The sequence below is a fragment of the Oryx dammah genome, unplaced genomic scaffold, assembly GCF_014754425.2.
Source record: "Oryx dammah isolate SB20612 unplaced genomic scaffold, SCBI_Odam_1.1 HiC_scaffold_22, whole genome shotgun sequence".
NCBI classification, from domain to species: domain Eukaryota; kingdom Metazoa; phylum Chordata; class Mammalia; order Artiodactyla; family Bovidae; genus Oryx; species Oryx dammah.
Genome location: NW_024070206.1, coordinates 60681082 through 60705870, shown reverse-complemented (window position 1 = coordinate 60705870; position 24789 = coordinate 60681082). Strand labels below are relative to the sequence as shown.

Sequence of the window (24789 nt, the reverse complement as noted above, 5' to 3'; positions counted from 1 at the left end):
GAGGAGAGTGAAAAAGTTGGCTTAAAGCTCAACATTCAGAAAATGAAAATCACGGCATCTGGCCCCATCACTTCATGGGAAATAGATGGGGAAACAGTGGAAACAGTATCAGACTTTATTTTTTTGGGCTCCAAAATCACTGCAGATGGTAACTGCAGCCATGAAATTAAAAGACACTTACTTCTTGGAAGAAAAGTTATGACCAACCTAGATAGCATACTGAAAAGCAGAGACATTACTTTGCCAACAAAGGTCTGTCTAGTCAAGGCTATGGCTTTTCCTGTGGTCAAGCATGGATGTGACTGTTGGACTGAAGAAAGCTGAGCGCCAGAGAACTGATGCTTTTGAACTGTGGTGTTGGAGAAGACTCTTGAGAGTCCCTTGGACTGCAAGGAGATCCAACTACTCCATTCTGAAGGAGATCAGCCCTGGGATTTATTTGGAAGGAATGATGCTGAAGCTGAAACTCCAGTACTTTGGCCACCTCATGTGAACAGTTGATTCACTGGAAAAGACTCTGATGCTGGGAGGGATTGGGGCAGGAGGAGGAGGGGACGACAGAGGATGAGATGGCTGGATGGCATCACCGACTCGATGGACATGAGTCTGAGTGAACTCCGGGAGTTGGTGATGGACAGGGAGGCCTGGCGTGCTGTGATTCATGGGGTCGCAAAGAGTCGGACACGACAGAGTGACTGAACTGATGCATACCGCCACACCGAGGCGTCGCCAGGGACGGTGCTGCATTGCAGCTTGGCATGTGACAGGCCCTGTTACCACAGCAGCACTGGGCACCCTGGCAGGGAGACACCTGCAGGGCTGGGCCCGCTCACCTGTGCGTAGGCGTTCAGGAGGTGGTTCTGGATCTCATCCATCGTGTCCGTCCCATAAGACACGGTGCCCAGGTGCAGCCGCTTAAACACCATCTCGTTCTGGGTGAGGGTTCCTAGGACAGAAACAGCAGGACACCGTCAACGCAGGGAGCTCGCTGGCGGTTCAAGGCTGGGCCCCAATGCGTCACACGCAGGGCTGGCTGTGCCCTGCACCCTGAGCACGCGCTCTGCCACACTAAGCATCACCGAGTGCCGTCCATACCACCCTCATTTGCTCCATTTCACTATGAGGACCGGTGTTCTTCCCACAGCGTCAGGCTCCCTTTCAGTAATTCCCAATGATGGGCTGGGGGCAGAGGGTTCTGGTTCTGCAGAGAAAGTCCAGGCTCTGTCTCCCGGTTCAGATCTGCTGTTGGTCCAAGGCAGATTTGCCCCTTCAGAGAGAGACGGGTGGGAAACTGGAAAAGTGACCCACAGCCGAGATCAGAACGTCTATCCCTTTCACGTGAACCTGTCGTGAACCATGAAGTATTTTCCACTGAACAGAAACAACCTTCTCGAGCCTAGATGCCACGTGAGTTGCAGAGAGAGGAGGAGAGAAGGCAGAGGCGCTTTCCCAGCTGCTCTCCAACCCGTGGGCCACCCTGTGTGCCCTCCTCACCCACCCTGGGACCAACCACCAACCCGGGAAAACCACTTTCAGGAGGGTCCATGGTTTCAGCCTCCAATCAGAAAGATACACAACAGGCGCAGTGAAGTACCAGCATGGCAGAGGGGAGGCCGTGTATTTCAGAACCTCAGTGAGCTCTCATTAAAAGTGGCACAGGAGGTCCCAACGTTACTCATCTGATGAGCCTGATAGGAGACTGCAACCACTGTACGTGGATCACTTACTATGAAAACACACACACAAGCATGGACCTCAGTGTGAAAACACACACATAAGCACGGGACCTCAATATGAAAACACACACACAGCACGGGACCTCAATGTGAAAACACACACACAAGCACGCGACCTCAACATAAGAACACACACACAAACACGGGACTTCAATATGAAAACGCTCACACAAGCACGGACCTCAATGTGAAAACGCACACACAGCACGTGACCTCAATATGAAAACACACACACAAGCATGTGACCTCAATGTAAAAACGCTCACACAAGCACGGATCTCAATATGAAAACACACACACAAGCACAGGACCTCCAAGTGAAAACGCTCACCCAGCATGGACCTCAATATGAAAACGCTCACACAAGCACGGGACCTTAATATGAAAACACACACACAGCATGTGACATCAACGTGAAAACGCTCACACAAGCAAGGACCTCAATATGAAAACGCTCAGACAAGCACGGGACATCAATACGAAAACGCTCACACACGCACGGGACCTCAATGTGAAAATGCTCACACAAGCACGGGACATCAATATGAAAACGCTCACACAAGCACGGGACCTCAATGTGAAAACACACACACACAGAGCACGTGACCTCAATATGAAAACGCTTACACACGCACAGGACATCAATATGAAAACACACACACAGCACGGGACCTTAACGTGAAAACATGCACACAAGCACGGGACCTTTGCTTTTCCCGCTCCACAAAAGGACAGACACACGGGGCGGGGGGCCGGCAAACGCCCTGTGAGCCCATCCGTCCCTGGACTGCAGGCTGGCTCAACGTCTGGGGATCCCTGCACTTGTGTTGAAGCTCCGAGGAGGGGTGCCCTCGGGCACTGACGCAGTTCTAAGTGTGAACATGACGGAGAGCCATGTGATCACAGCACACGTCGGACCCTCCTCATGGGTTCTCACCCCCTGCCCCTGCCCCCGATGGGAGATTTACTTAAGAGACTGTTTTGACAAACACTCTCAAAAGAATGTATGTCATGTACCTTATATACACGTACATATACGCTGCGACCAGGCCTTCTCGCGTCGTGGCGAGGGGGCCACTCTCTAATTGCAGGGCAGCCTTTCCGCAGCGGCGGCCGCTGCTGCTGTGGAGCACCGGCTCTAGGGCACACGGGCTCCCACAGTCCGGCTCACAGGCGTGGCCACCTGGAGGCACGTGGGTCCCCATGGACCAGGGATCCAACCAACGTCCCCTGCACTGGCAGGTGAATTCTTAACCAGTGGGCCAGGGAAGTCCCCCATCCCTGTTTTAAATGGAAGTAACTATGGCATGGAGAAGTCAAAGCAACACTTGTGGTCAGGCTGTTAGTGAAACAGCGAGGGAGACAAGAACATGGACCCTCTGAGAGCAGATCGCACGTCTGCCACCGTGGGGTGCTGCTGCAACCTGAGACTTGACTGACAACCAGGTTCCTGTGCCAGTATCTGTGGAGCCACTCAGAAACACGCCACCTCCTCCATGAGCGTGCCATGCTATGCATAAAAGAAAGAGCTCCTAAAGTAAGCGCAGCCTGACAGGTGACAATGAGAGCAACAGCGAGTCCTCGGCCTCCGACGCAGGCCGGGTATGGACTGGGCCGTCCACCAGCCTCAGAGAGTGGCTGAGGGACGGGCCACAAGGTGACAGGGACGCGGCTAAGTGGCCGGATTAAAACATCCACTCACGGACTCCCCTGGCTGCCCACTGCCTAGGAACCTGCCTGCTAGCGCGGAAGACACAGCGTGGATCCCTGGGCCAGGAAAGCTCCACGGGCAGCAGGGCAGCTAAACCCATGAGCCCCAACTACTGAAGTCACATTCCAGTCTGGGAGCTGCAACTTCTGAAGCGCGTGTGCTCCAGAGCCCTGCTCTGCAACAAGAAGCCACTGCAATGAGAAGCCCCCAAACAGCAATGAGGACTCACGGCACCCAAAAATAAAACAAAAAAATAAATAGAATCAAAACCAACCAACCAACCAAAAGACAGCGTTACATCTTATGGTGCAGTAATGGAAACGAAACTTCTAAAGTGATAAGACTAATTTACCAAACCATGTAAGCAGACATTCGACAATATTTAACGGGGAGTCACACATTCTACGTGCAGCACACCAGGCCTTCCCGTGAGCCCTGCAGCCCTGCAGCCCTGGCACCGGCCAGCACCCCACTGTCCCCCTCCCTCACACCCGGTCACCCGCATCGGTGAACAACCGCACCAGCGAGGCTGCTCAGGTTGCTTCACTGAGGCCCCACTCGGGCTCACCCGGCAGGAGACACCACTGTGGTCCTCTGGGGTCAGGCCACCAGCACACACCTTGTGCACGTGTGCACACTGCTGGGCACACCTATGCTCTGGTGCCCTTGGAAACCAGGGAGACGGTGCTTCCATGCGCCGCCGCCGCCTCCTACAAAGTTCCCTGTGAGTTGAGTCTCAGCAAGGCAGCGCGCTGGGCAACGGATGCTATGATTACAATGCATCCGAGAACCTGTTGTTTCAGAGGGTGTTTCAGGAATGGCTTTGTTCTACATGAAGACAAAAACTAACAAAGGAATTAATGTATTGCTTTAACAGGCTGCACCCAAGTCCAGTTTTAAAATTTATGAATCCTTGGCAGCATTGTTCTCAAACAATGGCATCTTGGGGGCGGCGGGGAGAGGGGACGTCCTCTCAGCAGGTTCGGGGCAAACAGCCTGTCCTCCGGTTTCAGCATCATTTGCGTGTTGATCACACCACGCCTAGTATTTCTGGTCAGTGTCAATACGCTCTGCATCCTGGCAGCTAACAGATGTCTACCCTTGTCGAGTGAATTACTTTACGTTTCACGCACTGGTGGCCGCAGATGTGTCACTATGGCAACATCATTAATTTCAGATCTTACCGGAAACGTGCACTCCAATCAAACCTAATTATAGCACACGGCTTTCTTGTCCAGGAGGAGGAAACTGTAATGCAATTATTGGAATACTTCATTTTCTGTTCTGCTGCGGCAAATGAGAGACACCCTGATGGACGCTTCTTGTCAGAAAGCTTATTGATGAAGCACAAACCCAATTTACAGCCGCACGAAGGCCTACCTCACAGCTCCGCCAGCCCCGTGAGGCTCCTGACAGCAGCTCGCCCCCAACCCACCCTCCGACGGGAGGGGTGCCCACACCCAGCTCATCCTGGGCTGGGGCCTGAAAGGCAGGCCAGACCCAGGAACTCAAGAACACTGCCGCACAGTTACATCAGGAGCTGAAGGCTTCCAGTTTAGAAGACGAAATGAAAAATATTTTCTCTATTTTATACAATTATTCTGTTCTTTTAATTCCCTGAAATCTCAGGAACCAAGATCATTTATCCAAAACCTAAAGAAGCCTTTAAAAGTAGCCTTTTAAAAGTAGCAGAGTGAACTGTGGGAGAAATGAGGCTTTGTTTTTATGACTCTGGGCAAAAACCACTTATCCTCACCCTGACTGTAACTCCAACTCAATAAAGAAAAACAGAGGAGCTACAGAATGATAACTTCGTTATTGTTTAAAATGCAAAACAACAGTTAGGCTTTGGAGGACAAATACCGTCACAAAACCTTGACTTAATGACATCACCCCGGCAGATACAGAGACTCGAGCTGACCACGTTCTGTCAGGCGTGAACTTTGTGCACTTCCGTGGAAGAGCAGGTCAGTGCCCCCCAGGGCGATCACGCACGATGGCCGCACGAGGATTTCTGGTCCCCTGGGAAGAATGAGGTAAAGTTGGCACTGGGGCAGGAGGGGACCACAGAGGCCCTAAGAGGGGGCAGGAGTGGTGGCTGGAGGCGGGGGGCCGGGCCTGAGGACGTGCCGAGCCCCCAGCCTTCCCCGCCCCGTACACCTGGAGGGGCGCGCCCTGCGGGGGTCGCTGCTGCGTGCGCCCCTGCAAGGACCTCCACGGCACCACTGGCTCTTGTGCCAGAACTTTGCTAGGAACACCGGAACATGCTGGTAAGCATAAGGACGCATTAGAACCCTTGGATGCTGCTGGCAGGAATGTAAAATGATGCAGGGCTGCCACGTCACCCAGCGCAGACACTTCCCCAGGGAACAGACACTTCCGAGGCACAAACGCTGGGTTGACCAGGCCAAGACCCGCCTGACAAAGTAGCCTGCCACGGGCCGCTCCCACCAACTGGGACCAGACTTGGCGAGTCCTGTCTATGCATACATGTCAGACGTTTCATGAAGGTGGAATGACACCCTCCTGCATTAGGATATCCTACTCAGGAGAACAGGGCGGCCATACATTTAATTAGGTCTTGGTAAGGTCTTTCAATGTTTAACACACATATCTACATAGTCCTTACCCATTTTTTGCTAGAATTTATTTTTTAATTCTTTATACTTCTTGTTGCTATTCTAATTGGCATTTTTAGAATTAAGTGTCCTCACTGTTGCTGGTATAGAGAAATGCAGTTCAACGCTGATACCAAGTCTACACGTGTAAACTCACTAAGCTCTCTCACCACTCTAGAAGCTCCAGGGGGCTCTTCGGGTTTCAAGGTACACAGTCATGAACTCGCCCTCTCTGGCAACAGCCTGCCTGTCGGCACTGGGATGCTTGTCTCCTGGGGGTGGCTCGTGGCTCCCGACTGTGTTCACCGACATCCGTCCACCGGGGCAGTGCTCTCTGCCGACAGCAGCCGGGTGCCTCCCTACCCACGCCTGCCGGCCGTGGACTGACCACCTCTCCAGGACTCAGCTGGTTCTGGAGACATTTCTGACATGTCTGTAACATCTCATAGGGGTCTGGGTTTGCTGTGTGCCTGCTTCTCCATCCAACAAGTTCCAGCTGTTTTCCAGAAACAGCTCAATCTCTGGATCAGCTATGGGCAGTTTGCGCGTTTTCCAGTGTTGTTCGAAGCTAACTCTCTTAAGTTTTCTCCCATCAGCGCAGTGAGGCTGGGAAGGCACTTCCTCCACCTACCTTCTTGACCCCGAGCTCCTCAGGTTGCTATTTCTGAGTTTTTTTGATTCACTGAGTATCACCTTCCCGGTAGATTCCTTAGCGTCCCACAGAGACAAGCCCTAATGAAAACCAAACACAATCCAACAACTCTTTCTGACTGAGCTGCCGGAAACCTGTAATCCCTGTGTGAAGGCTGGCTGCCACAGAACACGGAGCCCTCACCTTCAGGACACGGGTACCTCTGCACTGCCATCGGTCTCCCACAGCTCTTTGCCAGCTTTGCTCACTGCCTTCACATGTGCCCGCAGGTTCCTCAAGTTTGGACCCACGTGTTTACATGGACCTCAGCGATTCTGAACGGAATCATTCTTCAGTCTATTCCGCACGTAAGGGAGCGACTTTTATTCCTGTTGCTATTTTAATCTGTAACCTGCCACTTTACTGATTTCTATTTTCAGCCATTGACTTCCTTGATTATTATATTTGTAAATATTTGCTGCTTCTTTTGCTTATGGATCTTATTTCTAGTTCCTGGCTCACAGCAGTAGCTGGAGTAATGTCAAAGCCTAGTACATGTTAGTCTTTCTTCTTCCTGACTACAGTGAGGATTTTTCTAATATTTTATTAAAAATAAGGTTGAATTGTAATTGACTTATATTTTCTTTGTTGCTCTTTCGTTGCTAAATTGTGTCCGACTCTTTTGCAATCCCATGGACTGTAGCCCACCAGGCTCCTCTGTCCAAGGGATTTTTCCAGACAAGAATACTGGAGTGGGTTGCCATTTCCTCCTCCAGGGGATCTTCCAGATCCAGGGATCAAACCTGTGTCTCCTGCAATGCAGGGGGATTCTTTGCCACTGCCAATGGTATGGTAAAATATGGGAAACCCATATTTTCTTTACCATTTATAGATTTTATTTCTAGTTGGCCAAGAACTACAAAGGAATTTACACCGTGAATCAGTCAATCAAGAAGGGATTTTAACCCTTAGATATAGCTCTTGTGATAGTTCTGGATTCAATTTGTCATTTATTTAGTATGTTATGAACTGACAAAAATTCTTTGATGAAAAAAATGAAATAAAGACAAAGCAAGTTTGGAGCAGGGTACCCTATGGGGAAGAACCATTTGTAGAGAGGCTCTTTGGAAAATGTTCCTGTTAAAACAAACATCAAATTCACAGATCTTATTAATCCAGTTTGTAACTACCATTCTATAATAAACAAGCCGTTTTAGCTCTTAAGAAGCTACCAGAAAGGTGTAACACAGGCAGTTAAATAGAACAAAATCGCAAGTGTAAGGATGTGGAAGTTCAAAATACAGAAGTCAGTCTTTAAAAGTCTCTAAGAATCTCACATCTTGCTAATTCTGATGATCCTCTTATGTCAGAATCGGGAGACTGGCTGGAGGCCAGTTTTGCGGTCAGTCTGGGGAATGCTGTGAACTCAGCACTCTCACACATGTGCACACACACCCTACACACGCGTGGCACAGGCAGGCCAGGGTCCCCCCACCCCCGCCCAGACGCCTCTAGGTGCGCGTGGGCAGAGTGGCACCTGTCTTGTCGGTCAGCAGGTACACCAGGCGCCCCAGCTCCTCCGGGATGGTGCTGGTCCGGACCACGGTGCCGGGAATGTGCTCGTCTTTCATGATCATCCACCCGTAGGCAGCCTTGCCCATGTCCAGGTTCACACGCAAACTGCCAGAGAAAACCCACTGTAGTCGTTAGTGACTCAACACCTCATGTCCAGCATGCTTTCCATAAAAATTTATTTACAGAGACATGCGTTCTCTGTAATTTGAGGTGGAAGAGAGAGATCATAGTGGATTTCAGACTTTAAGAGAAATGAATTTGTTGACACCTAAGTCGGCAGGCCCCTTCTCAGCCAGTTGCTCATCGTTCGCCCATCAGCCTGGTTGGCGATGCAGCTGGATGGACCTGGGAGAGGTGGACAGCAGCATGGGTCCAGGCTCAAAGGGGCCAGCAATACGTGGGAGGAAATCGCCCCGAATCACTGAGCATCAGTATCTGAGAGGGGTCTTGACATCCACCCCCGTGATTCACAAGAACGAAGGAGAAGCTCCCCCATGTGGAGGCCGTGAAGGGGAGCAGGTTCAGGAGGAGGCTGGGCGAAGGCCCTCCGAGCACCAGTCCCTGAGCATCACATTCATAAAAATACAGCGGAGCCACTGCGTATGAAGGAAAAACACCTTCAACTAAGATGATAACACCATACAGGGAGGAAACAGAGCTTATGTTCACTCTGATTCACACTGGACATCTTGATCAAATGTCAGTCCAATAATTTTCATTTTTAATGCCAAAAGTTTCTAGAAGCTCAAACTTTAAACACCAAGTTGACAGAGTAGTTATCATCGCTTACTTTAACTTACTTTTTAGTTAGATATTTAACTTATTTTTTAGTTATGTTCTAATTTTATGGAACTTCAAAACACAGGCCTCTGTTCAACTGGTATTGGATTGGCCAAAAAGTTTCTTCTGTTTCTTCTGTAAAATGACTCTAGTAGCATTTAGTTATCTTTAACTTCATTGACACAATTTTGTTAAGATTGTGACAGTTGTCATAGCATGCATTAAAAAAAAAAGAATAAAACTGCTGAATTTTTGTGTAGCCATTTTAATATTGAAGATGGAAAAAAAGCAACATTTTTGGCATATTATGCTTTATTAGTTCAAGAAAAGAAAAAACACAACTGAAACACAAAAAAGCTTCGTGCAGTTTATGGAGAAATTGCTGTGACTGATCAAACGTGTCACAAGTGGTGTGTGAAGGTCCATGCTGGAGGTTTCTCGCTGGATGACGCTCCACAGTTGGGTAGGCCAGTGGAAGTTGATGGCAAAGAAATGGAGACGTTAACTGAGAATAACCAACGTCATACCACATGGGACACAGCCAACATGCTCAAATCAAGTTTTCAAATCAAGTGCTGAAAGCCATGTGTACCAGCTTGGCATGTTAATCATTTTGATATTTGGGTTTCGCATATGTGAAGTGAAAAAAACCTTCCTGATCGTATTTCCACATGTAATTCTTTACTGAAACGTAATGAAATGTTCTGTTTTTTTTTTTTTTTTGAAATGTTCTGTTTTTAAAACAAATTGTGACAGGAAATGAAAAGTGGATACTGTACAATAATGTGGAATGGAAGAGATCGTGGGGCAGGGAAATGAACCACCACCAACCACACCAAAGGCTGGTCTTCATCCAAAGAAGGTGATGTTGTGTAAATGGTGGGATTGGAAGGGAGTCCTCTATTATGAACTCATTCTGGAAAACCAAACAGTTAATTCCAACAAGTACTGCTCCCAATCAGACCAACTGAAAGCAGTGCTCGATGACAAGCCTGGGGAATTAGTCAGCAGAAAACACATCAGCTTCCATCATGATAACGCAAGGCCTCAAGCTTTTTTGCTGACAAGGCAAAAACTTACAGCTCGGCTGGGAAGTCCCAATTCATTCGCTGTATTTATCAGACATTGCACTTGCAGGTTTCCATTGATTTCGGTCTTTACAAAATTCTCCTAGTGGAAAAAATTTCCATTTCATGGAGGACTAAAAAATGCACCTGGAACAGTTCTTTGCTCACAAAGACAAAATGTTTTGGAATGATGGAATTATGAAGTTACTGAAAAATGGCAGAAGGTAGTGTAACAAAATGGAGAATATGTTGTTCAATAAATTCTTGGTGAAAATGAAAAACATGTCTTTTACTTTTACTTAAAAACTGAAGGAACTTTTTGCCAACCCTATACTTTATAGTTACACTTTTTCTGAACAAAAACTATATATTAAGCCTATTATTTTGAGTATTATAATAGTAGATACCATATACATATGTAAGCTCACTATATTACTAATTCAGCAACTGTGAATTCTCTAAGGCCTACTCCTAATAAGTGGGAAAACGGGGGCAGTCCTAGATGGTCGGCTGAATCAGAGGCAGTTATGACCTTTACTGCTAAATAATGTTGTTTCTATTCAGTCACTAAGTCCTGTCTGACTCTTTGCAACACATGGACTGTAACCAGGCTCCTCTGTCCATGAGATTCCCCAGGCAAGAACACTGCAGTGGGTTGCCACGCCCTCCTCCAGTTACACATATAAGAAAATGAAATAAACTATCTTCAGAGCTAGTGTGTTCAGGAGTGTCACCGAGAGGAACATGTATAAGCCTGCTTCATGCTATGGTGAGGAAACACGAGGTTAATTTTAGAACATAGAGTCCATCTTAACAGTGGCACTTTCTTTACCCCTGTTTCTTCCCCACAGCCACAGAAGTGTCTGCGGGGGTAGCCTGGACCCTGCACAAGTGAGGTGCGCGGCATGGACCGTGGCATACCAGCCCCCCACCCCCCGACATGGCCCGCTGCATTTAAACTTGATTTGTTACAATTAAACCTGCACATTTATTGGGACCAGGTGAGCCAGCTGCAGGGCACACCAGGCTCCTCAGGGACTGAAGCCACCTGAGATAATTCACACAGATTTCTCCAACGAGAGGCTTATTTTTAGATCCTCATCTGAGCAAAAGAAAATAAAAGTCATTTAAATGACACGCTTTATCTAAAGTAATCAAAACTTTTTCCTATAAATAGTCATTTAAAGGAAAAAAGCTCAGATACAATTTTTCTGATCTCTTCCTCCCCCAAATGTTTTACTCTATGATTCTCTAAAATTTTCATGACACACCACAGATGGCAAGCGGTGGTTCAACAATGTTTTCACCAGGTGATTCGCCCATTGCTCTCAGACTCAGGGCCAACCTGGACCAATGCACCTGCAGGTGTGATGGGGTCAGGCTCATGTTTCCTGAGTAAGTCTGTAACTATGAATCTTGAACTTGGATGAAGCTGTTTCAAGACAGGTAGTAACTACAAGTACACAGTTTAGAAGTAAGGGTGTTTGTCTTGGAAAAATGTACTTCCATCTCTTATCTCAAATGATTCCTATAGTTAGCTTTTCAAATACAAAGGCAAAGAAACAAACAAAATCCAAATAAACCAGAAACAAGAAACACCACATAGCACACAAACATATTATACCACAAACAAGAGCCAGAGGGGAAATACGAGAGAAACACCGTCAAAAGGCATGAGACGTGCACATGTGACAGGCATGGGCTGCAAGCTGGACGCACAGGGAAAACTGGAAAGATGTTTGTGTGAAATAGGCAACAGTAAAAGTGAATAATAAATCAAATTTTAGAACTAAAATAATGCCAATAACTGAAATTTAGAAATTAGTTTAATACCTGATTAGATATAGCCAAAGATGAAATCAGTGACTTGGAAGACAGGTCATTAGGAATATTATTTATTAACAGAATAAACCAAGAAACAAAAAAAGGTGGAAAGTACAAAAGTAAAACAGGAGAAACAAAGGGTATGGGTGGATTTCTGCCCACCCAGAATAGGGCAAAGGCAGTATTTAGGGACAAACTGAGAATGTTCCTGGATGAGTGGAAGAAACCTATCTACAGATTCAGGAATAGACATCTATCTAGACACTGTGTCAGAGAGCAGGACACCACCCACAAAGAGCACGCCTGAAAGGCACTGGGAAGGTCCCAGAGGGGTAAGGTCGAAATGAAGAGCAGCAAACAGCAGCCACAGAAGCCAGAAGAGAGCGAGACAAACGTGGCAACTCAGAGACCTACACAGGTGAAACTGTCTTTCCAGAGGAGAAATGTGGGGTTCCCAACAGAGACCCTCACTAAACAAAAACTAAAGAATACATTTCTGACAGAAGGAAAATTATTCTACATGGAACTTCTGAAAGGTAAGAAGAATAAAACATTGATAAACCAAAATTAAGAGGGAATGTGTAAAACAGTAATATCATGCAGTTTAAGAATAACTACAATTAGGATAAATTACAAAAATGGATTAGGTCAGAAGGGGAAAATGGAGTTAAACATTTGTAAGATGACATGCAAAAGAAATTAATACCTTTAGACTCTGAGAAATTAGGAATGTTTTTAATTTCAAGAACACATACTAAAAAGAACAGAAACTCTTATAAAACCTACAAACTACTAGAGAAAAGGTGGAATTGAAAAAAAAAATGGTAAGAAAGGAGAAAAAATACAGAACAGAAATATACATTAAAAGCACAATATAAAATAATAGATTTAAACTAAAAATACAACAGTATTACAATAATTGTGTATGCACTAAATAGTCTAAAACTATGAGTAGATTAAAATTAAACTTTATGCTATTTACAAGAGACACATATAAATATAATTACACAGGAAAGTTGAAAGTACAAAGACGGAAAAAGACATGCCAAGCAAATTAAAGCCAGCTGGCATCACTATATTAACATAAAGCAAAGTAGAATTTAATGCAAAAAGCCTTAGCAGAGATAAAGAAAGTCACTTTATATTGAGAAAATGCATAATTCAGCAGAAATATGTAATGATTTAAACTTGGATACCATCAATAGTAAAGTCACAAAATATATAATACCAAAAATAGAATTCAAAGGAAAAATAGATGAATTCACAATACTGATGGCTGATTTTGACACCATCCTCAGTAACTGTTAGAAAAGGTTGAGAAAACAAGCAAAAGGTACAGAGAAACTTATGAACAAGTTGAACAATCCTGACCTAACAGACTGTGAAGCACGGAGACCAACAATTCAGACTTCATGTTCTTTTCAAGTACACAGTGAATGTCCACAAAAACCAATTAAATACTGGACCCCATAACGAGTCTCAAAATATTTCATAGATGTGCAATAATGAATGGCATGTTTTCTGATAACAACGCAATCAAGCCAACTATGAACAGAGACATATTTAGAAAAGTCAAATATGCTCATAAACTAAGAAATAACTTTGTAATAACCATGGGTCAAAGAAGAAATCACAGTGAAGATTAAACAATCTGTAGTTGACAATAACACAAATACTACATATGAAAACTTTTAGGATGCTGCCAAAGTAGTACTTGTATAGAAATGTATAGCCTCAACTGCATATATTCAAAAGGGTAAAAATATGAAAGCTAGTGAGTTAATCATCTATCTGAAAAAGAAGAATACAAACCAAAGAAGGTAGGAGGAAAGAAATAAAGTAAGTTAACATTACTAAAATAGGAAAATATTACAGAGTCACAGGGAATCAATAAAGTCAAGAGTAGATTTTCGTAAAGACTACTAAAGTTGACAAAACCACTGGAAGACTAATCAAGAAAAAAAGAGAGAAGGGGCAGAAATAAGTACCAAGAATAAAGGTGATCAATACCCACAGATCACACTTATAAGAAGAGATTATAGGAAAACATTATTAACACAATTTAATTAAAAATTTTGAATATTCAGGTACAGGTGACGTATTTCTTGAAAACCATACTTTCCAAAACTGACTCAAGAAGTTAAAGACTTGAAATAAAGTTTTCTGACTAGTTAAAGTTAACTACTTAAACTTTAAGTATTTAAGAAATATATATAAACCAGTAGAGAAATCAACTCTGTCAAACAACTTTCTACAACAAAATGTTCAGGCTGACACGGCCTCCTTGATGTGTGAATGTCCAAGGAATAAATAATTACAATTTTAAACAAAAAATTTTGGGAAGACCCATTGATGTATTTTAAGAGAACAGCATAATCTTGACACTAAACACCAAAAGATGATGTGAGAGGGAGGCATAAGTTAATCTCACTCAGATAAACCAATGCAAAAACTTCACAAAAATGACAAGCAATGGAATCCAGTAATACATGAAAGAGTATTATGCCATGACCAAGTTGTGCGTTTCCCCCCAAATAATACAAAATAGGTGTGACATCAGAGAGTCAGTTGGTATAATTTGGCAAATGAATATCTGAAGAAGAAAAACTTAAGATGAAAAATCATCTCAAAAGATTTAGTAGCAATGTTTAAAAAATTATATCAGTGATTTAAAGACAATTTTTAACAAAATAGGAATAGAAACAACTTCTATTATATATTGTAAAGAAGGGGTTCTGTAAAAACTTACAGCATCCTTATGATGAAATGTTGAAAGCTCTGCCTTTCACATCGGGAACAAAAGAAGGATGTCCAGTATCACTATAGCCACTTAACGTTAAGCTAGAAATCGTTGCTACAATGACAAGGAAAAGAAAGAAAGGGTGCAAAAGACTGAAAGGAAGCAAGCTATCACTGTCTACTGACTAGGTGATTATCTATAGAGAAAAATATAATAGATTTCACATTAATAATTAGAATCAATAAAATTTTACCAAAATGGATGGATTCAACCATTTTTATAGAAATTCATTTTATTTCTCTATACCAGCAACAAATATATAGGAAACAGTTCTTTCAAAAAATGGCATTTATAACAGCATTTGAAAAATGTCAAGTATCTAAAAATAGTTCTAACAAAAGTTATGCAAGATTTCAATGAAAGTTTTTAAAAAGTTTGAGATGTTAGAAAAGACCTAATGCAGGTAAGAGATATTCCACAGTCATGGTTTGGAAGATTTAGTATTAAATGTAAGTGACCAAGGAGAGCCTGCATGTGCACTCAATCGTGTCTGACTCTTTGCGACCCTGTGGACTGCAGCCCGCCAGGCTTCTCTGTCCATGGGATTCTCCAGGCAAGAATACTGGAGTGGGAAGCTATTTCCTTCTCCAGGGGACCTTCCCAACCCAGGAATCAAATCCGTGTCTCCTGCACTAGCAGGTGAATTCTTTACCACTAGAGCCACCTGGGAAGCCTGACCAAGGAGAGCAAAGGCACTCAATGAACACATGGAGGACCTGCTTTTATCAAATATCAACTCATTATAAGGGCTTACGAATTAAGGCACTTTGTTATTTGGTCAGGAGAAGATAAAAAGACCAGAACAGGGAACCCAAAACAGACCTGTGCATATATGAATACTTAGCATGTGACAGAGAGGATCCTAGATCATTGGGAAGAGGTGTTTTCTATAAAGGGTGCTAAGAGAATGGGTATGGAAAAATATGTGAAAATACTACTTTACACTATTAATCCCTGCCCCCCCCCAAAAAAAATAGGAAACAACAACAAAAGCACTTCCAGTGGTCAAAGAGAAAACTGATAAACTTCTAGAAGTTAATACAGGAGGACAGCTTCACCATTCTGGAGTAGAGGAGGAATTCTTAAACATACAGAGTGAAACGCAACAACAAAACAGAATTATAAATTTGACAGTGTAAAATTACCAATTTTATTTATAATTTAACCACTGGGTGAGTAAAAATTCAAGTTAAAGACTGAGAAAGATTATCAGCAGAACAGAGAACTGAAAAAGAACTAACACCCAGACATCGTAAGTAACTACAAAGCAGCTGTAGTTAATTTCCCAGCAAAGCAGATTCCATAAGGTTTCAAGAGCTGAGAATAATTCTCTGTGCCTGGAAGCTCCAGCTCTGGACTCCCAGCTCCACAGCCTCTGCAGGACATGTGCCAGCTCTGGCCTCAAAACTATTCTTCCTTTCCCCGCAAACGTAGCACATGCCTGCGGCCAGGCAGTTCTATCAGCCCACTTCCAGCCTTGGAGAATTCCAGCCCATTTCTCCCACGCAGAATTTTGGGAGTCTGGCAGGCTTCTTATTTTGTTCTCTCTCTGTCCCTTTCTGTCCAAGATGTCAGTGTTACTGCTGATACAACATTTTCAAAAACTCTGAGGGTCTCTCATGTGTGTCATGGGGGGATCACACCATCAGACAAGAGCCCCTCCACAGGTCTTTGCTGGACAAGCCCATCTATTCTTCACTCCTGCTGAGATGGCTAAGTGGATCTAAGAGTCACACACCTCCTCTCTTCAGCAAAAGGCTGTCCAGGCACACCCTAGGACTTCCCTCCGTGCATGCTTTCCACACGCTGACTCTTCTAAGGTTGGCATCTTCTGCAGTCTGGAGAGACTGCAAATGTCCCAAGCCGTCAGTAACTGAATATCATTCTGAGGTCTAAGTAAGGTTGAAAGTACTCTTTCCCCCAAGAATTCTACCTGGAAAATGAAGCTGGCAGGTTAGCACAAACTTGTGATGCTGCAGGAAGGGTATCTGCCCTGTAAATAATTTGACAAAAATCTAAGTATTTTCCTTCAATAAAACTCCAGGAAAGTTAATCTCTAAATTCTGAAGCAAATGTTGTGCCTGTGTTAGCTAACATTTTCAACACTCCTTTCTTGGTGTGCTGACCAAGCAGAGCTCTGGGCAGAGCACCGGGCGTCCCACCAAGCGGTCAGCTGGTAGCATGAATACGTGGGCATTTCCCTGGCAAGCCTTCCCACACCCGCTGATTTGGCTGCTTCACTTAGAGTGAAAGAGAGGAAAATGGTCTCCCAGGCCACACAAACACTCATCAACGTCAGTGTTTCCTAAGACGCTGTACCCACAAGAGGCACTCCAGTGTTTCTTGGAAGGAACACTGCTGTCACCTCGTCAAATACCACCTTGCTTCTGTTGCCCACGTAAGCCTCCCTGGCTTGGTACTGCTAAGACACTTGTTTCTGATTATCAACTAGACTGTTACGCAGCATTTTAGAGTATATGCAGAAAGCACAGTGACTAGAGACATGTAATGCGAGGGAACTTTACATGCACCGTAAAGAATTCTGATGGTTGGCTCTGTGCTATGAGAAAAACAAACGATTTAAGGAACACATATTTATTTCTGAATTACAAAAGTAGAGGTAAGTCTTATACTATTTTCCTTGAAAGATGAAGTAACTTGTATCAGGTGACTCAGACAAATTTAATTCTGTAGAGAATTTCAACAAAACAGCTCTCTTTTCTTAAAATGGAAAAGACTTTTAGAGTGTTAGGTCAGTAGGAGAAAAAGCACTTTATTTTCCAGAACTGGTACTTTGAAAAAGAAAAAAGACAATTTTAAGACTATTTTAAAATCGATTCTTTGTTAAGCGCAGAAACATATTTAGTAAATACTAAAATGTATTGCTATTTATATTTTAATGGAAACTTTGCAATGAGAAAACAAACTTGGTTGAATCAAATGTTAAGCCCCTAAATCAGTGTCCTCTATACGTTTTACATTTTAATTTTACTGTTTCATCCCTTCTGCTAAACCTGTGTAATTGCATTCTCACACTATGAAAAATGAGGAGAAGTATCACACTGAAGTGCACATGAGCATCTCAGAGATAGACAGAGGTGTGGTCACACTTCTGTCCAGCAAGTCTCTCCAAGCTTGACTAAGCATGTTAATCTAAATATAAAACTGCTGATGGAAAAACTAGAACAAGCCAGATTTGCACACAGCCTTGTACCTTTCTCATTTTGTAATCAGATTTTTTTTTTGGCCCCAGCAGTGGCACGCAGGGTCTTAAGTTTCCCAGCAGGGATTGAACCCAAGCCTCAAACAGTGGAAGTGTGGAGTCTTAACCACTGGACTGCCAGGGCAATTCCACATAAGCAAACTTTTTAAAAGGATATATAGACTTAAAAAGAGGATATGTGTGAATGCTAATATACTTATGTATAGGTAAGTATGAACATTCTTACTTATAAGTCTGTAAGTATATCTACATCTGAAAGGTCTTACAGAATTTATCATTAGCTACTCCAGTACTCTTGCCTGGAAAATCCCATGGATGGAGGAGCCTGGTAAGCTGCAGTCCATGGGGTCGCTAAGAGTCGGGCATGACTGAGCGACTTCACTTTCACTTTTCACTTTCATGCATTGGAGAAGGAAATGGCAACCCACTCCAGTGTTCTTGCCTGGAGAATCCCAGGGACAGGGGAGCCTGGTGGGCTGCCGTCTATGGGGTCGCACAGAGTTGGACACGACTGAAGTGACTTAGCAGCAGCAACAGAGACTATACATAATATTTCTTTCTTTCTCTTGTTATTGGGTACTATCTGATTTTTTACTATAAATATACAAAATTGAAATGTGAGAAAATGATCATTAGTTTTTGTTTAAAAATACTTATGTATTAACTTTCATGACTATAATTAGTATTTCCTATTAATAGGATAAGGGGGAAACATGTCAAGTCTCTTTACATTGTTAGTTTACTACAGAAAAGAAAGAAATTAAACATAGTCATATTAAAAAACTGCAATAAAATCTGAATATTGTTCAATGGTTTCTATCAAAGACGGAAGTGCCCCAAAGAAGGAAGAGCACTCTTACTCAGCCTTTCTCGTTGTACAACAGAAATAGTCACGAAGGACACCACATAAAATTTCAGAACTGATAAAAGCAAAAGAAATGAAGAAAAACGAGATTAATGAAAACAAAGGAAAAACCCCTAAGAAATCCCAAGAAAAGATGTGTTTGCTCAAGAGAGATGGGAGGAGACGGCTGTTGGCAGCTGCAGGACAGTCTGGAGGGAGTGTGTTAACAGCTGAGACAGGCCATGCAGACCTAGAGACTCCGGCCCGGGAGGCCGGCTGTCCTGGGGCAGGGCCCCTACTGGGGTTGGGGCAGGGGTCGCCTCACATCAGGGGGCGGGGCTCACACTGGCAGACTCTGGGCTCAGGCCTTCCAGCACTCAGAGCGCTGGGGCCAAGGGCAACAGAGTGGACACCTCCGCCTTCTTCTCAACAGGGAGTTTCAGGCACGCGCTCACTTCTCAGAGTCAGTGCCCACAGTGAAAGGGAGGCAGCCATGGTTAGTCAGTCCCGTATCTTCCCTCTTTAGTTCTAAGTGGATCATTTTTTTCACACTGAGAACAACACATTCCATAACATCATATTCACTGAAACCAGACACTGGTTTTCCTCATCCTTAAACTCACCTTATGGGAATGATGTAGGAGAAGAGGAGGAGAAAGCGGAAGAGACTGCGGTACCAGGGGCCTGCAAATCCCTGCAAGGTCACCATGACAACCGAGAGGGCAACCAAGGCCAGAAATAGTGCTTTGGTCAGCTGGTTGAGTTCTAGGTCCAACAAACCAACCTGAAAGAAAATACAGAATTAGCACAGAGCCACAGTGTCTCTAATTTTACAAGTCTAAATACATGGTAGGGATGACGGTCTTAAGTTTTTTGTATTAGCCTTTATTACAATAAAACACAAAGATGTATTCACTTTACATTTTCTTGGGAAAACTTATGACATTTACAGTTTTTCCCAAAAAGTGTTCTAGAGATTTAGGGAGAATTTCTGGAAATGAGTCACGGTCCCCAGAAGGTTTCCAGAAAGAGGCTACTGAGAAAACACAAGTCCTGAGATCCCCTCTGAACGATGAGGTTATGACCACTGCTGGACAGAAGGGGACGCACAGGCGCACAGCCGTCTCCCGCGAGAGCACAGGTGCCTTTTCCTCTGCACAGGCCAGGCCAGAACAGGCTCTCTGGCTGTCATCCCCCTCAGCCAAGAGCCTCTCTGAAAAGAACTTCTCTTGATTAAGAAGAAAAGCAACAGATGGAATAGTTAGCTTGCAACGACAACTGGTTAATTTGCAGAAGTCCCCCACTGGAGGTTCTTGCAGGAAGGTACACGACACTCAGATTCCGTCTGTGGATTATTTACCAGCTAAGCAAGACATGGGAAAATTATGTCAGTAAGAATTCATTCCTTTTTTGTGTGTGATCTGTGCGGGATCTTGGAGGCAGAAAGGGTGAGACATCCAAACACTGCCCGTCCTACGAGTTAGGAGAACACAGCTCTTCTGAAGCATGCAACTTCACTTTCCAGCCCAGTAACCTCCACCCAGTCTTCCTCCCAGCCCAGTTTCATGGCTGAAAGACCACCGCGCAACGTGGCATGGCGGGCAGGGAGAGGCGTGGGGAGGGCAGCATAGGGCTTTGCAGAAAGGCTTTAGAGCTGCAGAGAGGAGAAGGGATGCCACGCCACAGCTGAGCTGCCTCAGGATGCCAGTTTGAGTGCTGGCTGCACCTCCTCGCTGCGCAGCTCTGGGTGAGACGGGCGTGTTTCCCGTCCGTGACTGGGCAACTGGGGGGAGGAGGCGCACAGCACAGGGAGCATGGCCTCCAGTACAGAGCAAGACTACGGGCACGCTGCTACTGTCCTCACTACCAGGACCGCTCTCTCTACTGCGGAGAGCCTGCTTCTGAGTCTCTGCTTACTAGCTGTGTGGCCCTGGAGAGCGTCTCACACTCTCTAAGCCTCACTCTCCTCCATGGTAAACTGGCAGTGCCCATCTCCTTCCGGAGATGCCGGGAGCCCAGACAGCCTGCCCACCTCAGGCCAGGGCCCAGCAGGTGTTAACAGAGCCGCTGACTCCTAAGTTTTATGACACTAGCAGAAAACTGAATCCTATCAGGTTATCTATCTGTCGTCTGAGTTTCTCCTGTATCTGGTACAGATTTTGAAAAAGAGAAATTAAAAAAGGAAACATGATTACCAAAACTACCAAGACAGCGGGACTTGGGAGTCTGATTATCAACTCTGTTTAAAAACCAGCATGACCAGGACAAATACCTTTATAAACACCTTAAATTTAAAACTTGAAGCATTACTAAGCTGCTTAATAACAGTTTACTTTGTAGTGCCTTTTCAAATATCACTTCTTTGGCCAATAAAAGCCTAGCCTTTTCCACACCTCACGTATTTAGCGTATATCTTGTTTTGATTAATATTTGCCACAAACTCTCATGAGAATGTTAGAACTTGTAGTTAAAAATAAAGCACAAAACTCTGTCCGAAAACCCATTGAGTGTGGCAGTGAAGAAAATTCATTCACTATACAAGTAAGTTTAAACGTCTACTACATTTTTTGCTAAACTCCTAAGATTATGAAAAATGAAGGGGGTACAGTGGTAAAAGAATCACTTGCCAATGCAGGAGATGCAAGAGATGTGGGTTCAGTCTCTGGGTTGGGAAGATTCCCTGGAGAAAGGAATGGCAACCCACTTCAGTATTCTTGCCTGGAAGATTCTATGGACAGAGGAGGCTGGTGGGCTACAGTCCGTGGGGTCACAAAGAGTCAGACATGACTGAGTACACACGCATGCTAAGGTTATGAAAAATGAGTACACTACGAGATTTCACCTGGGGAGAAACAGTCAGTCTAGCAAGAAATGTTACGTGTATTAAAAAGCAGAGACATTACTTTGCCAAAGCTATGGTTTTTCCAGTAGTCATGTATGGATGTGAGAGTTGGACCATAAAGAAGGCTGAATGCCAAAGAATTGATGCTTTTGAACTGTGGTGTTGGAGAACACTAATCATTCCTAAAGGAAATCAATCCTGAATGTTTGTTGGAAGGACTATGCTGAAGCTCCAATCCTTTGGCCACCTGATGCAAAGAGCTGACTCATTTGAAAAGACCCTGATGCTGGGAAAGAGTGAGGGCAGGAGCAGAAGGGGATGACAGAGGATGAGATGGCTGGATGGCATCAGTGACCCAATGGATATGAGTTTGAGCAAGCTCCAGGAGATGGAGAAGGACAGGGAAGCCTGGCTGCTGCAGTCCATGGGGTCACAAGTCAGACATGACTGAGCAACTGAACAACAACAGTAGGAGAGATAAGATGAACACGAGTAATATATCCTATAAGAGAGAAATCTTCTCTAACCAAGCTTATGGACAAAGTTACCTCTTAGAACTGACAATCAGCATCGCTGTTGGTTGACACTTTATAGCCTTTAAAGAGGTTGCACAAGCAACAGGAATGACAACAGGTACCCAGAAGCAACACGGCTCAAAGTGTGTTTAGTGCATGCACCCTACTTACACACCCGACCCAGACACTGCAGGGTCCCCTGGGTGGCCTGGGAGCCACTGGGCCCTGGGGTAGGGGTGAGGGGTGATGGTGGTCTGCAGACCCTACCCCTCCGAGCGAGCCCCCAGCAGGCCCCAGCCCTCACCAAGCCCCCACCCTGAAGACTCAGCCCCTCTACTGGCCCCTTCCACAATGCCCTGCTCCTCACTATGCCCCCCAACACCCCAACAAACTCAGGCCTGGGACATGTGGCTGCCTCTGGTCATGCTATTTGGACTTGGATCTCCAGAGACTTTCCCTGGGTCCTGGCGATGCCTCACGCCCACATGCCTGTGGCGGATGAGGCCCTTCCTGGGCCGCGTGGGCTGGCCAGGTGTGCAGCACTCCCTGGGGGGGGTGCCCTGCCTTCCTGGTGGTCACTTCCAGCACAGTGCCCTGGCAAGTGGGCAGTGGGGCCAGCTGGTCTAGGACGAGCCACGTGAACAGTGTTCTGGAAGCTTCTCTGGTAGCGTGGGGCTGGGCCTCTGTGAGAGTGGGCAGTGGGGACCTGGGTGCCTGATTTATCAACTCCATTTAAAAACCAGCACGACCAGGACAAATACCTTGCAATCTCCACTACTTCAACTACTACATAGTTTATGCTTGAATTATTGAGAAAAATAGGGTTTTGGATTAAAATGAAGAAAAATTAAGCCAGGGAAGTAGAGCGTGTTTCAAAGCCTGGTTCTCCACGGTGACAAAGGCGGCCTGAGCTCCAGGCCTTGGGAGGGTCAGATGAAGTCATTACTCATGCAGTCAGGGAGAAAAGACTCAATTACCTCAACGTAAAGATGCTATCAATGAATGCAAAGTGCATATTTTACTCCATTCATCCAAATCCCATTAAAAAGTGAAAGGAATGATTTAATCTGGCCTTCCAGAGTTGGTCTTTTTTTGTAATAAAATAAAGAATCACTGTCTTGCAAAATGCATAACCACTACCTCACACTCTCCCCTGCGTTGCGGCAGTGAAGGAAGGTCTGTCAAGAGGCAGGAGGAAGCGGTCAGCAGTGGGCACCACATTTCCTTTGAAACAATGCCCCATGTGGGACTGAAATGTTACTGGCGGCCACTGCACTCTGATGCACACTACACTTCAAGTGTCAATGCGCCTCCAGCGGAGGAGGACATGTGGTCAGCCACCTGACGTGCCTGTAAGGCGGACATGCTGTCTTCTCCAAACACTTCTAGCTGAAAGGATGGAGTAACAAGTTTAGCAGAGCACACACAGCCTCTCAGCAGTGGGCTGTTCCCTGCCGTCTTTCAGGAGCCTTTTCTCAACGACGACTCTTCTTCCTGGAACACAACTGCACCCACGCTACAGTATATATCAATAGTATGGTCTTATTGGAGAGGGGGTCAATTCTAACAAAACACAGCGAGAACAGAGATATTTCAACTGTTTTTTAAAAGGTCATTTGCAATTAATTTTATACTCATTTTTCTAGAACACCCTTGAAAGTTTCTTCAACTTGTCTAAAATGCAATCTGGACTCAAAAACTATTCACCATGAAAGCTAATTAACGCTAAAGCTACAGATTCTATAAAGGTGGTAACTTGAGTTTTGATGTGAATCTCTTCCTTCTTTAAAAACTTTTAAAACACCTAAACAGGCCAGGTACCTTTTACTCCGATTTAAAAATCTTTTCACCCCTAACATATATTACTAATCAGTTGAAGTAATTATGACTGTACAAGAAGAGGTAAATTAAGTACACTAGGAAGTAACTTTCAACATTTTTGTAATTTCCTATATTAGTAAAGCAAATTTTCTTCCACTTGTCATAATATTTATTTTACTTGAAACAACTGTGATAACAAAATTAAATACGCTACTGGAAATTTTAATCTCCAAGGGAAAATCTGTGCATAATGTCTAAGACACCACAATGGCTCTGAGAAGGGGCTGCTCTGGGGTAATGAGCACAATAATTGCCTGTATAATCTAAGACGCCACTAATGGCAGCGATCACAAATCCACTTAGCTCCTCTTTAATTTATGTACCAAGTTTTAAACAGCTAATGGTTCTCAGTAAAATAATGGTTTATGCTAACAATGAAGGGTAAATACGGTACACTGCTTAATCAACGAAAGATCAGTCAGGTTTGTTAAGGCACCGGGGACGAATGAGACCCCACCTTATCTCAGCAACGCAGCACCTCTCCAGCCTGTCTCAAAGTCTCCCCAAGTCCCCAAGAAATCAATGCAGAAGTCTCATGTTATAAAAACTTAGTAGCAGAGAAAACAAAAGGCATTAATAAGCATCACCAACTGTTCTTCACGTGCTGTTATCCTGGATTAATGTTATGTGAACATCTAAGCTCTGTAACCTTCCTTCTAAACTCACATTTCCTTACCTACTACATGAAGGTATTCTAGAATAACAAAACAATAATGTGCAAAATGTCAAAAAGCCAACTTAA

The 24789-nt window shown here is 44.6% G+C and overlaps 1 protein-coding gene across 3 annotated transcripts in view; it reads right to left on the bottom strand.

The window, feature by feature from the left end:
* The window catches only part of ATP9B (ATPase phospholipid transporting 9B (putative)), a 163639-nt gene that overhangs the window by 24769 nt on the left and 114081 nt on the right, over positions 1-24789 (bottom strand). For all 3 annotated transcript variants that reach the window (XM_040264381.1, XM_040264383.1, XM_040264382.1), the window contains 3 exons: positions 19433-19593; positions 8234-8376; positions 834-946 (listed from right to left, as the gene is read on the bottom strand). In XM_040264381.1, coding sequence (XP_040120315.1) covers positions 834-946; positions 8234-8376; positions 19433-19593 — 417 coding nt within the window. The remainder of the gene's footprint in view (positions 1-833; positions 947-8233; positions 8377-19432; positions 19594-24789) is intronic.